This window comes from Typopeltis vanoorti, chromosome 21 (genome assembly GCF_054136105.1).
Source record: "Typopeltis vanoorti isolate ZY-2024b chromosome 21, IOZ_Tvanoo_1.0, whole genome shotgun sequence".
Lineage (NCBI taxonomy): Eukaryota > Metazoa > Arthropoda > Arachnida > Uropygi > Thelyphonidae > Typopeltis > Typopeltis vanoorti.
The window spans coordinates 7,516,296-7,532,611 of record NC_143569.1 but is presented as its reverse complement, the minus strand read 5'-3'; the positions used below and the strand labels follow the sequence as shown (position 1 = coordinate 7,532,611).

The following is a 16,316-nucleotide window of genomic DNA, read 5'->3' as shown; positions in this document are numbered from 1 at the left end:
TTCTATATTTTTTTACCAAAAAGTAGAATAAAGGTGTATAAGTCTTTTCAGAATTTCAGTTAAACTTTTCATGACTCAGTAATTATACAACCTTTAGAAGTTAGTACACTTTAATTAAATCGAATTCATATAAATTGATTAAGATACACAATGTAATAAATGTATTAATATTATCTTTACACATATTGTACAATGAATGCTATAAGCCTACAGTAATAGCCAGTGACTCATGGTGACTACCTACGACTCTGTTTATATATTGTATGGAGTGTTTTTTCTGTTGGGAAATTAGAAACATATCGATATATTTCTAATATTAGTTTTTCATTGTTTTCATTGATCGATAGTTTGCTTCAGAAAAATGTTTTTTTTTTTTTTTTTTATTTTTTAAATAATAGTGCAACTTACATTTTAGTTAAAATATTTGTCTCAATTATTTCAATACTTAAAAATATTTGATAAAATTTTATAAATATTACACACATCTAAAGTTATTACGTATAATAAAATTACACTAAATCGACCGTGAGATGCGGTTATTAATACCCTTGGAGGGTAATGGATGGCAATGCTGTAGCCAATGAAGTTCTAACTGAGGCTTGGCTATTGCTGTTACCCTCCTGCCAAGATCAGAGCTTTTAATAGCTCAATAACACCTTATCCCTACACTGTCCTCTACAGATAACGGGGAAGATGAAAAGCTTTCTTGCTTCGCCCCTTTAATTATAAGGACTTGTAAAAGTTATGGGCTGTGCTATGTAATATAAATAGGCCGATACTTCTTTTCAGTAATTTTGAGGTGTGTGTGTGTGTGTGTGTGTGTGTGTGTGTGTGTGTGTGTGTGTGTGTGTGTGTGTGTGTGTGTGTGTGTGTGTGTGTGTGTGTGTGTGTGTGTGTGTGTGTGTGTTGAGTAATTGAAAAAAAAAATAGATTATAAAAATGAAAAGTAGTGTTTTTGTTGTACCAAAGGAAGTGAGTCCTGTTAAGTTCTATGCACTGATATAGCTGTGACGTTCTTTGATTTTTTATATCTTTCACATTTTTAAGGAGTCAAACTGACGCGTTTGGCATGTCACATGCATTTCATATGAACCTATAGTAAATGCGAATTTACAAAATTATTTACGAATTTACAAAATTTCATGATCCTATGGGATTATGAAAGTAACCACTGCTGTCAGTTTATTTTACATCAGCAAAGATACTCGAGTTTCTTCTTGACCGAATACAGTTGCTGATTACGAAACGTTCCTTAATAGAATCGTTACTGATGTTTTTCACTGATAGCGACTGTATGAAGGAAAGACATCCAAATATGAATACAAGAAGGATTTCTGTAAATGACACTTTTAACAACTCTAAATGGCTGTGGCATCTTTGAAAGCCTTCCATGGTGTCTTTTCATTTTCATTTAAGATGTCATCGAAAGAATAGTTATGCAGAATTTGTAATCTAATGAAATTTCTTCTTTAACTCTTGCGTTACTCATTCTAAGGCATACTTTGGAATTTGTCCTTTAAATGTTCGAAAGCATTACCATTTACTATTCTTATTCTTATATAAAGCCCCTAAGACTCCTTCATATGGACGGTCTTAGGCAGACTATCCCACTTGCCTAAAAAAAATATATAAATAAAAAATTTAAAACAGCGTGAAGCCTATCAATCGATAAGTATATCCATTAAAAGTGCTATTATTTATTGGATATTTGAGATCACACGATTTCCACCTATATAGTTAATATATTTCAGAAGCAAGGCCCTATGCCCAAAGAATTTCTTCTTCTTATGCGTTGTTGGAATAGAGAGATATTTATATCTTGTGTAAGCACGGCCTTCAAACAAACCGATGAATTACAAGAAAGAACCAAATAGCGCTTCCATTGATCCATTAACAAGATTGTCACTCATGCTTTCGAAAAGGTCTGCACTTGACTTTGATGACACATACACACACACCTTTGTGATGTGTGTCTGTGTGTCATCAAGGTCAAGTGTAGACCTTCACTGACCCAACGTAAATCCATTATGCTGACCTCTGATGAACATAACAATGGTTCTTTCGAAAAAATTACAATTAGTTTGATATTTTTTAAATTATTACACATAGCTATGCTAAATTACGTTTCCCTTAGTACTAATTTCAGTGATGCACACTGTAATTTCAGCGAAGTATTTCCTTCTTCACAAAGATTTTTAAAACATTGACACTGAGCAACTCATTTCCTAGATAGACTTCACATTCTTCTTCTGTTATATTAAGTATTTCTCCAGAGTCTGCCAAATAGAGCCTCAGTTATATTCTCTTTGATCTAGCCAGCTGGGAAGAAGACATTTCCGATGTTGCAGTAGCAGGATCTAAAACTGAAGCCACAGTCAGATCTCTACTTCCCGCTACCATCTATTACTTTCGAGTAGTGGCTATCAATGCATTAGGGCAAAGTGATCCTAGTGACATTATCATCTCAACAACAGAAGAAGAAGGTAAGAAGCCTTTTGCTCGAAATATGTTATTCGTCCATTATCAAGAATGCTTCTTCTTCTTCTTCTTTTTTTTTTTATAAGATTCGTTTTAGTCTGTTTCGAACATAATATTTTCTGATGGAAATGAAAATAGATAGTTTGCTCTGTAGGCTTATTTAAGAATTCTTAAACAATATTGACTGATGCATTGTATATCACCGAAAGAACTGTTTTTTGATACGGTTTATTAGATGTTGCTTCTTGAGCTTGAATAAAAATGAAAGGAAAATAAAACATATTTTATATTTACCTAAAAATCCCTCTTCCGAACAAACTGCTTGCGTTGTCTTTTTAAGTAGGCAGTAATTCACATGAATATAAACAGTGGCATAATTATTAATTTATCATCTTTATGCGATTGTTTTTCTAGTACCAGGAGGTCCTCCGCTGGATGTCAGAGTGCAAGCAACAGGTTCACAGTCGCTGAAAGTAACATGGAAGGTAGGTTAATTACTTTGCCAAGTATTTAATATGTATGTATGCACTGTGAAAGTGTTTAGTATAGGTTCTAAAGGAGTGTTCCAAAAATGACCTGCTTAGAAAATCGTGAGATTTTCAATCAGAGAAAAATTCATTTTTATTTCAAAATGTGAATAAGATTAAAACTATGAGTAGTAAGCAGAGGTATAATTACTGATCACGAGAGATCACTTGTCATATGCAGTATATACCAAATAAAGCTGCTACTTACTTTTCTAATAGGCTATTTTAGTTTGGTTAGTATGTATATTTTAACATTATATATAATTTTTAAATTAAATAAATTATTACTCAAAATATTGGACTACGATGAAAAGGTATCCAGAAGGTTCACCGAAAACAATTTATCGAACAAACAATTAATCGAAACGCAATTCATCGGAAACCAACAATTCATCGAAAAATCACAATTCACCGAATGAACAGTTTGCAGAAAAATGAATCATGAGGGGCGTGTTAAGTGAAATATATTTGTCAGAAAGAACTGTCGTTTTTTTTTGGATTAACTTGTGATGCTGTCGAAGCTTAGCATGTTATTCTCCTTCTACATCATATTAAACTGGTCTTCGTGTCTATATGTTGCTCACACTTTGATTTCCGTTGACCTCTTTCCATGCAATGTATAAGGGGAACAACATGCTAAGCTTCGACAGCGTCACAATATATTATCCTTCGTATCACCCAACGGCCAGTTTGGATTGAGTGTGGTGGGTTGTGCACTGCTGGTAGTGGGCTCAATTTTTTAACTATTTGTGAAACAGATATCATGGTATCCTATCTCGCCTCCTTCAGACTCCGTCAGTTCCCTTCTCGCAGCTCTTTCACTCGGACACAGTTGCACAGACTTGGCAGCATCATATTCCTCTAAATTATAACCGATGGCACGATCCACCTTGCCCACCTTACAAAGCCTGGGTCTCTCTCACTGTTCGATATGCCATCGTCACTAAATTTAATGATTTTTATCTTAGTATGTGACGTAACAGGTTTATGCATCTTCTTTTCACTGGAAGGAAGCAACAGTACCCTTATTTTGAATTCTCTCTGACATTATTAACAACAATAAAAAAGATAGTTATAAACAGTTTATAATTCACAGCGAAACACCAAAACATAAACAGATGTAGCGAGCAACGAACGTCGTAAACAGTCACAAAAACTGCGCATGGGTTGATTCAAGGGAACGTCTTGCTGCTAAAACGTTCGTGTGAGCGAATGTGATGTCGTATAAATGGATAACGGTCATAAAGTGAAGCGTCAAAGGGAGGGTAGGGAGTTAACTGTAATAATACTGATAGGAAGAAGAATATAATAATAACTTGAAGAAACTCTTCGTGCGTTTCCGAGGAGTACTGGTCTTGTGGCCAATAAATGCTTTTCGCGTTATTGTTAAATTAATATATAACCACTGAAGCTTTTTGGTTACATCAATTTAAAAACAGAAAAAAAAAGTAGTAAATAAGATTTTCGACATAATGGCTTTCTCACAAAAAAGCTAGCTGTTAGTAGATTTCCGAAGAACGATGGATATTTATCAGAACAAACTGTAAACAAAAACATTAGTTTCACTTGAATATTAATATAATTACTATACAAGTCTGTTATCTAATGGAAAGCCGTTGTTTTCCTGAACTGTTTATTAACTATTAACATACTTTCTTTCGAGTTTTTTTTTTCTGACCTCAATAAAGGTCGAAATCGGTCTTGGTGGTGACCCTTACTATAATGCATAGTACATGTCCGCAAGGATATGTGCTTTGCATTATGGGATACTAAGGCGAGTGATGTGAAGTCAGTCCACCTTTGCCGTGAGTTGCCCCAGTCCTGAAGATACTTCAGGCGCAAACTTTGTTTGCTTATACTTGGATAAAGGATTAAACCAAGTACATAATTTATACTTCCTTTCAATCAAATGGAGAATAACAACTCCACTCCCATCCAAAATATAAAAAAAAAATCATAATTTCTTTTGTACTGTCCCCAAAATAATAATTATTATTATTCATTTATTAATACTTTTTTTAAATAAATGCATTTCATATTTTAAAGTTCAGTGCAACTCAAAATGCAAAATGCCCGTAATTAAAAAAATAATTACAGCAAGCAGATAATGGCGTCCACTCGACTACGAAAATTTCACTTAACTTCTTTGTTAGCTTCTAAAGAGTTAGAGGAAAAAATAATCAAAGATTCCAATCATTTTAATGGTAACTAAATTGATGAGAAATGATGGTCAATGAATCACAGAAGTATTGGCAGTTGCTACGTTAGAGCTGCCCGACTTCTGTTCACTTTATTTATATGTATGAAGCAATTAGTTGTGGTGATTTTCTTTTCTTTCACCCTCTCTCCCAAGCTCTCGGTAAACGATTTTTTTTTTTTTTTTTTTTTTTTTGAGAATTCTACTTTTATAGAAGCACCGTGTCACTTCAAATTGGAAAACCAAACTTCCTTCAAACTGGTTATTCGTTCGCTGCAGCGAATGGAATTAGATTGTGAATACATTTACCTTAGATGTATTGATGAATGGGTGTATCTAATCCATCATGCTAACTTGAGCAATGTTCTTTTCCGATCTTTTTACAAACGCAGTTCTAGTTTAACAATAATAATGTTATTAATATGTAGTGAACCGTTTAGCTGTGTATATATCTGTTAAGACTGTTAAGTAACTGCAAACGAAAGTTGCTTGACAAACAAATCATGTTCATATTTTCTTCCAAATTATTTCACTAACTTGCGTAATATCATCAGAAACTTCGACTGTTGTAAGAGAAACATTTTCTTGTCAAAGCTAAGAGATATCTCAATACGCAGAGGTACGAAGGCTATAATTGGGCCGGTGTCAGAAACGCGCCAGTGACATGGTATTTTATGGAATTGTAACAGTGAAAGAAGTCTATGGCTGAGGAAGATCCTTGAGCTCCTCACGTCTCCGACGAGAATCGAACCTAGGACACTCCTTCCCCAGGCATATGGTTGCGAAGCGCACAGCCACTAGGCTAACGGCGCTCAGCCATAGCCAAGTTAGCCGGTCTTAGGCGCGGGCAGCAGGGTTTTTTCCTCCCGCAAAGCAGGCAAACCTTCCACCCGAACACACGCTTCGACAGACATGGGATACTACCGGGAATAAGGAGCAACCAACCTATTCCGCGGGATTATCGGTTACGGGAGCTTACGCGATAAAATGTGTAGGCCTGCGCGAACGCGTAACATACGATGACGAAAGAAGACACGTAGCTACCAATTTGAGAAGGACGGCAGGAACCAAACTACGCTATCGATATGCACTTCGTCTTTAAAATATCTTAATTTGCATAATCTCACATATCAACCAATGGGAAAAATGACACTTCAGATATTGGTGATTTTAGGTACTTTGCTTAAAAGCATGCCAATGGGTGCATTAAATTAATCATAACCAAGCAAGTTATTTACAGTAATCACTTTAGGAAAATAGAAGTGTCATTTTTTACGTTCAGCTGAAATGACCACAGATTGCTCTGGAAAGTTGGCACTTGAATGAATCCGTATGATATATCATGCTTTTTTTGGGGGTGGGGGGATGACAAATTTAGAATAATGGAGGTTTTTTTAAAATAACAATGAAAATGTCACAACTCAAGAAATTGCATAATAATTGGTTCCCTACTATTAGTCACTCCTACATCAGCACAGTCAACTGGTAAAATCTATCACATTGTCCTAAAACGACTGTGTTTCATAGTTGAATTTAGCGCTAATAATCTCAATTCAATTTCCTGAAAAGCTCTGATATTGATGTGTCGTTTTTCTATGGTTCCGATATGTAGAACTGTGAATGCAAAGAATATGATTGCAACGCTAAAGCTGTTGAGAGATATTTCCTGAATGGTGACAGGAGAGATTTTTCAAGTGGTAAAACTAGGGTAAGTGAAACGAACTAGGGCATTCCTAAGAATTACACAAGATTGTGCTGAATAAGTACAATAAATTCTTTTTATTATATTACTTATAGTAAGTGATGCGTTAGAGTGTGAACAGATTTTACAGTAGATGTGGTAACGAATTTGTGCGCACTAAGGAGTAGGACAACCATCTTGAGAAATTCACAAACCCTGACAATTTTTCTTAGTGATATTTCTGTAGGACACTGCACGGATATTCCTCGCTGCACGGATATTCAGTTATCATGATAAATACCGGTGCTTACCGCGTGATTCTGCACTTGATAGGATATCACATAAAAGGCCGTTGCATAAATTGGAGAATATGGGATCGGAATATAAACTACTTACTTGCTTAAGTGGATGGCAGATGGATTGGTATCAAAAGTAGTGTATGGTGAGCTTGAATCTAACAGATTTAAGGTGACCAGTGGTGTACCCAGGGATCAGTCTTTGGGCCATTGTTGTTCACTCTATATATTAATGATATTATGAAGGGTCTAACAGAAGATGTGCAATTGTTTGCTGATGACGCATAGATTGGTAAGGCAATCAGGACTACTGTTAAACATCACCTACAGAAGGATTTCAATAGCCTAGAACTATGGAAAACTGATAATGGCTATCAGTTGAATGTTAGTAAGTGTAAAATTATACACGTAGGCATGATGAGATTTCCAGCGGCATATTATGGAAATTGATGAGGCTAGGGATCTGGACATTATGGTGGAAATGAAAGAGAAGTTCAAATATCGCATTGTAAAGAAACGAAAATACAGTTCTTGGATAATTGTGATGTAGAAACAAGCATTCATGAGTGAGAATAAGGAAGTTATTTTGCCTCTTTTACCAACCCTTGACACGACTGCATTCCGACTACAGTGCGCGGATTTGATCCCCTGTTTTTATCCATTTCTTTTTTTTTTAATGAAGCGCCCACCCACGAAAGGTTTCAAACAAACCTACAGTGCATTTGTGCCTTGGGTGCAGTGATGATTTTTTTTCATCAATTGTTTTATTATTATTATTATAATTTATTTTATTTTTTTGGTATTTGTATTTATTATTGGTCATAGCTGGAAACCCTGCTCTAGAGACGAAACATGGAACTTTTTCAAGCAACTTCGGGACTCCAATAGGAAGAGCGTTGGTCTCACACCAGGCGATGAAATTCAGGTAAACAGTAGAAAAGCAGTGATATGATAGAGGTCTATAAACGTCTTAAAGTTATTGGTTAGTGCTGACCACCCAATCAAGATGGACACTGCCCCCGTGCTTTAGAAGACACGCATATCATAAACCCCAAAAATGAAATATTCATAATCAATCTTATATAAAAAATTTTTAGAATAAATATGTAATAATTTATGGACTATTTCTTGTTTTTATTTTATTTCACATGCAATCATCGGCGGCGCATCAACCCAAAAAACATCCAGACATGCTCAATAATAATTTCGGAAACCTACTGAAACGTTTAATTAGCCAGCAAACTCTTACCATTCTCTTCAGCCATCAATAACAATATACACCATGACTGAGATTACAACTCATTCTGAATGAATCATTCCAATAGGTGGGAGATTAGGTGATTTCGATACTTGGTATCGAAATCATCGTGCGACGGACGCCCTTGGCAATTGCGCCTATGCCAAAGATTAGGTCAACACAGTTAACAAGTTTCAAAATGTGTGTCCAAATGACACATACTAAGGTTTAAATATCTCTTACTGCAAAATATTTTGATTTTTTATTTTTAATTTAATTCATTGGGACAAAATCTCATTCTTGATGTTTTGTGTTAAACAATGAAGAAATTCTCAGAAATATATTTACACATACGAGTGGTATAATAATCTTCTTCCTATTATGGATTTTAGGCCAAGTCGCCTGTTCCGGTCTCATGGCATCGCTTTTTTGGTCTTCCAATTCTTCTTTTTCCATTTATTTTTTATTCATACAGTTTGGCAGTGTGTTATTATCGATTTAGATGTTCTAACCACTTTTGTTTACAGTAATTAGATGTAGTTAAATGTTTTTATATTCAGGGACTGTAAACTTTCTCCATTTGTTTTATAGTCCCACTTGGTATATCCAGCCGTTTTTTTTTTTTTTTTTCTCTGAGAATTTCATCTCTGCTGCTTAAGTCCATTTTTCATCCTTTTTTTAAATGATCCATTCCACTTCCATATAATAAAGTTAGTTTGGACAAGACGTTATATAGTCTGATTCTAGTGCGTTTTTAAGCCAGGGATGGCTTAAAATATATTATTTATTATGCGATTTACTTTAAAACGATTTGATATTTTAATGCCTATATCTTTTTCATCTCATATTTACTCACATTTGTAGGTATTTCACAGTATGTACTTGCTCTAATATTTTATTATCTATCACTATTTTACTTCTTATTAGGCTTCTCCTTTGAAAGCCATTATTTTTGTCTTTACTTTTGATATTCCCATATTATATTTCTTCAATTTACTGATCTCTGTTGATCATCTTCTGATATAGTTAATACAATATAATAGTCCAAATAATCCTTATTTGTGGATTTATTAGTATACCAAATGGGTTATGCTGTTTCAAGATTGTTTATATATATATTTTGTTAAATATACCAAGAAATTTTATACTTGGTTTTAATCCTTTTCCCAAGTAAGCAAAACAAAGTTTTGCGCGTGAAATATATATTCACGTCTGAGCTACTTGTAAATAGAGGCTAATGACTTCATGTCACTTGCCATAGTGTGTATCCCAAAATTCAAAGCACTCGCCCCCCTTTCAGGCGTGTATAATACAATGCATAATAGGACGACTACCCAGACCGGTTTCGATCTTTATTGAGGTAGCTCAGACGTTCATATATATTTCACTCGCAAAATTTTGTTTTTCTTACTTGGGAAAGGATTGAAACCAAGTATAAAATTTCTTTATATATTAGGGCGACGCTCTCCCCCTGGCGCCTATGGCGCCCAATCCCCGAGTTCCGGGCTGGTAAGCCGGTAAGACAAAAAACATGACATAAAAACGTTTCAAATGTCGGCTTATCTTTTTTTTTTAAATATATATATATATATATATATATATATATATATATATTTATTTATTTATTTATTTATTTATTTATTATTTAAAGTAGACGTGATAGGGTACATCCTTGCCGTACTCCTTTAGATATGTCTTTCTATTCTGATATTTGTTCTAATTTGACTGCAGTTTATTTTTTATTTCCTGTGTATATTTCTTCAACATACTGTAAGACTGGTTTGGTATGTTTAGATCGGTTAATATTTACTAATAAAATGTTAATAAAATCAGTTTTGTCTGTTAATTTTATTAAAGGCTTTTTTGTAATCAACGAAGGCATTTCTTTTCTAAATTATCTTCTTTTTTCAATTAATTATTTTAGAGTGAAAATTCAGTTTATGCAAGAACAGCCTTTTCGGAGTCAATTCTGTTCTTCTAGTAATTTGTCCCCTGCAATACTATTTAGTTCCTCTTTTAATATTCCTACATATACGAGTTTTGTACACTGCATTTCAGAGACCTATTCCCCTATAGTTATTGAAGTCATGTTCATTTCTTTCTTTCTTTCTTTATAAATTGGAATAATCAGTGCTTTTTTTTTTCAATATTTTACAGAAATCTAGACCATTTAAAATAATTTTAGGATCCTTTTATTAAATATTTCAGTTGCATTTTTGAACAGCTATATGTTTATATTGTCTTCTTCTTCTGGTGTTGTCCTATGTGAAATGGCACTCCAGGATATTTTTTTACTGAGGTATCTGGAGAATTAGACCATCGTGCCTTAGGATACGGTGCTGGTCAATGAGGCTAATCCAATGTAAGAAGAACTTACTTCTTCCAATGTAAGAAGTAAGTATATATATCTGACGTTGGGGGCAATTAAATTACAGTTATTAATTGCAGTGTGATTAAACATGAAGGTTTTCTTTAATATTCTGCTGTGTAGATTGTATAATTTGTCAAGGATAATTTTGTATGACCTCCTAAGATACCGAATTCTTCAGTATACCAGTATAATATGGTGTGTAAAAATTTATGAAAACTATGCGTTTAATGTTACGCGTTCTCCAGTGTGCAATTTAGTTTGATTGTAACAGCTTGGATATGAGTTTTCCATTTTAGATTATGATCTAAGTGTATTCTAAGATGCTTGTAGCTGTAGACCCGTTGAGTAGCTTCGCAAATACTGTCACTTGTGGGGTCGCAGGAAGTAGTATGATATTTAATTGGCAGAACTACTTCTTTACTTCCAGTTCAAATAGGATAAATCTAGTTTTCTGAATGATCATTTTGATTTTGTTTTCACTGAACCATATATGCAAGCTTAATAAATCAAATTCCCCCTTACGCTTTAAGGTTGGCATGTCGCTTGATAAGAAAACTATTGCCGTATTATTAGCAGCGGTGAGCTATGGAAATTTTGACAAAGGGCTCGCATCGTCGAGCAAAAAAAAAAAAAAAAACACCACCAACAGTATCTATCGCCAACCGCCACCACTAGTATTTCCAGAGACAATCACAAACATCCATTTCCATGATGGGATGTTTGTGAACGCTAATGGATGTTCGTGGGATGTTTATAAACAAAATAAATTTGTTTTGTTTGCGATAGAAATTTTTATGACAAACAATCTATAAATAATACATAAATATTATCTAAAACACAATCATATTGAAATACGTTATATTTCTCTTTTGGTTTTATACTTCAAGTGATAATCAACGGTACCAATCAAGGGACATTATTTTATAGTCCTATTTATTTATATGAGACTGCCAAAAGTAAATTATTATTTTAAAGTGGTAGTGACAGCAACTATAATATTTTATTTAATAAAATCACTTTCGAAACTATGAGACGATTTTACATTAAAAAAAAAAAATCTCACTGTCTGGTGCACATTTACCCAAAAAAAACTCTCTCCTTTACAGGTTAACATTTACAAACAATTACTTTAAGGAAATACTTATGACAACAGCTGCCACAGCTTATTTCCTCCTTCACGTCAACTGAGATACAGATAAATTATTCGAACACGTATATGCAGCTCACATCACCGGGATATTTAATAAAACAATTTTAAAATTGGTTATAGCGGCACGTGTAGCGTTATGACTTACAAGTAAACAGCATGGCGCCACAGTATAAAACTACGGCTACCGGCATGGGAATAAGCCTTTTATTACCCGCTTGGAGGTCTATAAAATTAAAGGGCAGAGCATGTTGTTTACTTACTTCAAGGACGGTTGCAGATCAGAAATGAATTAGAAGTACGGGTGTTTACAAGATATCTACATTGTTTATACGGAGTGAACCACTGGAGGAGATGGTGGTGAAGTAAATATGCGCCAAACAAATTTTTTACACAATATATAATTAGTCTCTTGGCTGAAAGTGTTAAAGCACACGTTTCGAAACAGTAAAAATTACAATATTGAGAGACGAGTAAAAATTCCAATATTAAGCTTTTCAAAATATCACTGTTTGATGGAATGGACAATGGCCAGTTGCTTCTGCCTTAAGCAGAGGTGGTCCGCCGACCATTGGCATCCTTCAGAAGTTCGAAAGCGACTTCCAGCCGCTGCTCATCTAAATAGAACACCAGATGAGCATGCTTCAAAAAACTTTGCAGTTTTTTTTTTTCCAATTCTTTATTCATCATTCCTATTTTATTATTTTTCGAGAGAACATTTGAAACTTTTTTTAACAAACTTTATCAATCACCTCCTCAAAACCCAGATACGTACCGACGTGTATACTTAATCCTTACCTTATTAGCTGTAATTACTTGCCTAGAGAACCTTCGGGAGATGAGGGCGTATAACACTTCTTGTCGCACAGGAATAACAGAAGCAGCAGTAAATAAGTGAAACACGATTGAAAATTTTCAGGAATGATGATTTTTTTTTTTCAAGTTTTCCAATATTTTTCTCTGAATTCCTATATATTTTATTATTATATTCGGATAATTCCTTTACATCAAAGGATTAATTAATTAAAAATAAAAAAACATTATTATTATTAACAGCAGATGTATTATTATTATTATTATTAGTAGTAGTAGTAGTAGTAATGATTAATTACTAAATATATGAAGAGCCAAAGGCTTCAATTCGGCGACATATAACTTGTTTAAGTTAAGTGATATTACATCGCATATTGTTTCTTAGCCGAATAAGAAACTCAGAGTTTCATGCCGAATATAGAAATTATATAAAGTTCGGCGATTCCAAGCGTAAGCAAATACCTGGATAACAGCAACTGACCCTTAAGGTAGTGCAAGCTGAGGCAACTCATAGCAAAGGTGGAGCAAGCTCCGATCACTATTCTTGATATTTACCCATAATGTGAACTTAGCTCCTAGGAGCTGTATTACTGTTCTACATTATGAGTTGCCTTAGCTTGCACTACCTAAGGGATCAGGTGAGACACTATCCAGGTATTTGCTTACGCTTGGAATCGCCGAACTTTATATAATTTCTATATTCGGCATGAAACTCTGAGTTTCTTATTCGGCTAAGAAACAATATGGGATGTAATGATTAATGTTATTTCCCCTGACCCTAACGATTGGCGGGATAGCAAGGCTACTTTACTAGGGAATAATTATAGAACAATATGGTTTCTTATTGTCTTTCTTGTCCGATAACTTTGATGTCTATATATATATATATATATGTGTGTGTGTGTGTGTGTTCATAGAACTGATTTGCCTGTTTCCCAGAGAAAAAGCCCACCTATCTCCGTATTAGGCCTGCTAACTCACCTTCCTGAAAAGGACTGATAAAAATTTTGCTCGTCGTATATGGGATTCGAACCCAGGTCTTTCTAACTAAAGGGCTCTTCGTTTATACCGACTGAACTACGGAGGCGTCGTTATTATTATTACTGTTGGTGATATGTGAGTACAACAATTATTATGGGATGAATTTTACTCAGATTCGGTATTCGAAACTTTCACAAAGAAATGTCGAACCGCTCCAGTTTTCAGTTCAGCTATATTCGGGGCAACAAAGAAACGTGTCGAAATTATGTACTGCAATGACTCTGACCAGTGGGCATTCAGAATTTAATCTTGGAGGGGGCCGAGCGCTCAGGATTTAACCTTTTTTTGGGGGGGAGGGGGCGAGTTGAGTAGACGATTTGTGAATACACACTACGCATCGCATACGACCTATGACTGAGCATCTGCAGGGATCACTAATTCATAAGTAGTATAGAAATAGAAGACACGACACAACATAAATAAAAAAAAAAAGAATTTTAATTAGGAAAAGATTTTTGGAAAATTTTCTAGTGTTTTTTCTTTTTCTTTGGGAGGGGGGGTGCCTGGGCCCCTTCTCCCCTCTCGGTGCGCCACTGACTGACTTAGCAGAATTCGCAGAAGTTGTCTGCACGGTTCAGTTTTAGTTCCAAATGGATCACTTTTATTATAACATTTTCGTAAAGAAGTTTCGAAATAACAGTAGCAATTCCGTTCTGGCTGGATGAAATATTACACATAAGATATATATTAAATTTTTAATTTCAGCTTAACTAGTGTTACTATGACAAAATTTGGTATAACGAAATTTGTACTCTAGAGATAAATCGCTATCTGCACAATGTGCACTTGTTAATATTGTAGAGTGCGTTTCTACTTACTCTTCAAAGGTGACGAAGAACGGTGACGTTTTGTTTTTCTTCTAGAATGCCACACTTTTATATGTTCCGACAGTTCCGACATGGATGCACCGATGCCACTAAAAGTTGCTGTTTGAAGCAAGAGGCATGCTGCGTTGAAAGTGTTGGTTATCACCTTTACATTTTGTAAGGAAAAGTTATGTATTTTGCAGTCATTCGCGTATAACATTTTGGGCGAACACATAGAATACTCATGAAAGAATCCCTTTTTACATGCAAGTTTGGAGGATAATAGGAAAATTCTTTAAGATTCTCTTTTATTTTATATATATATATATCACCTCTCTCTCTCTCTCTCTCTCTCTCTCTCTCTCTCTCTACAAAATGTCGAATAAACATTGCCAAATACATTTTCGATTCATTCTGTTAAACAAGCTCATTTTTTTATTCTTTGTGTGTAGCCACCCAGGAAAGATCTACAGTATGGGACCATTGAGGGATATTACATAGGCTACAAAATTGCTGGATCGGATGAACCATTTCAGTATAAAAATGTCGAGGCGTCTGAAGACTTGGTTGATGAAGAGATGAGCTACCTTACTAATCTGAGAAGACTGACGAAATATGTTGTTATAGTCCAGGGTTACAATAACATCGGTGCTGGTCCTCGCTCGGATGAAGTGTTCGCAGAAACATTAGAAGCAGGTAAATCTTATTGGCGATCATCATAAAATGTTGTGAACTGCATGCAACAAATAAATTGCAAACCATTCAATACATGAATATCCCAAATGCAGAACAACTTGATTAAAAAAAAGCAACTTGATTATCCTTCTTTTAAAAGAAATCAGGTCATGCAATGTTCCTACTTTCTTCTTAGATGTAGATTAAATGCGATTTGTTGAATCTTTAATAGAATAGAGAAATTCCAGTTTGGCTGCTGTTTTTGCAATAAACTTCTAACAGTAATTTCAATTTATTTATTCGTATGGCATAAATAACAAAACATGCAGCACAATACACTGTCATTTTAAAAGCGAATAAAGTTCAAAGTCATTTTTAAAAACCAATAAAATTAAAAGGGTATATCCATATTAGTCAAATAGTTCATAGCTTCGGCAGTAGCACTTAAAAAGTCTGATGTGTCTCCTGAATATGCTCTAAGATAACACTGGATCACAATATGGTTCACAGTTTGTCTTTGAGCTCCACAATCACAATGTGGGGATGGTCCGTTTACCCCATTAAAAAGCATATCCGCACATACACCATGACCAGTTCATATTCTATTAAGCTAAGTCCAGAATTTTCGTGGAAGGTTAGAGCAAGCATTAAAACTTTCTTGTAATTTGTTGAGAAAAATTTTGTGATGTCATCTGCCTCGCTCTCTCACTGTTCTTGCCACTTTTGCTTCAGGTCAAAGTTAGATTGTAATAATTGTTGCGCTAATTGTAGTGGTGGATGTCTCGATCTCAGTCGTTGTGTACTTAAATCTGAGAGATCTAAGTGTATTGGCAGGGCTATTCTCCAGGATTTTCTTATACTCCTGTAAGAAAGCTTTCACCCCGCGCCGACTTGGTGGAACAACGTTGTTAAGTGCCGGGAGCCAGATGTGTGGGCGTTGAGTTAATTGTGCCAGAAATCAGTCTCATTGTATTACTTAGTTGGCTATCAACAAGTTTAACATGCGTGCTATTTAGCCACACTGGTGAGCAATCTTCGGCAACAGAG

The 16,316-nt window shown here is 34.8% G+C and overlaps 1 protein-coding gene across 1 annotated transcript in view; it reads left to right on the top strand.

Annotated features, from left to right (window-relative positions):
* The window catches only part of LOC150094607 (cell adhesion molecule Dscam1-like), a 198,716-nt gene that overhangs the window by 161,856 nt on the left and 20,544 nt on the right, over nucleotides 1-16,316 (top strand). Inside the window, exons 16-18 of the mRNA XM_090411603.1 lie at nucleotides 2,316-2,483; nucleotides 2,893-2,963; nucleotides 15,047-15,290. Coding sequence (XP_090267729.1) covers nucleotides 2,316-2,483; nucleotides 2,893-2,963; nucleotides 15,047-15,290 — 483 coding nt within the window. The remainder of the gene's footprint in view (nucleotides 1-2,315; nucleotides 2,484-2,892; nucleotides 2,964-15,046; nucleotides 15,291-16,316) is intronic.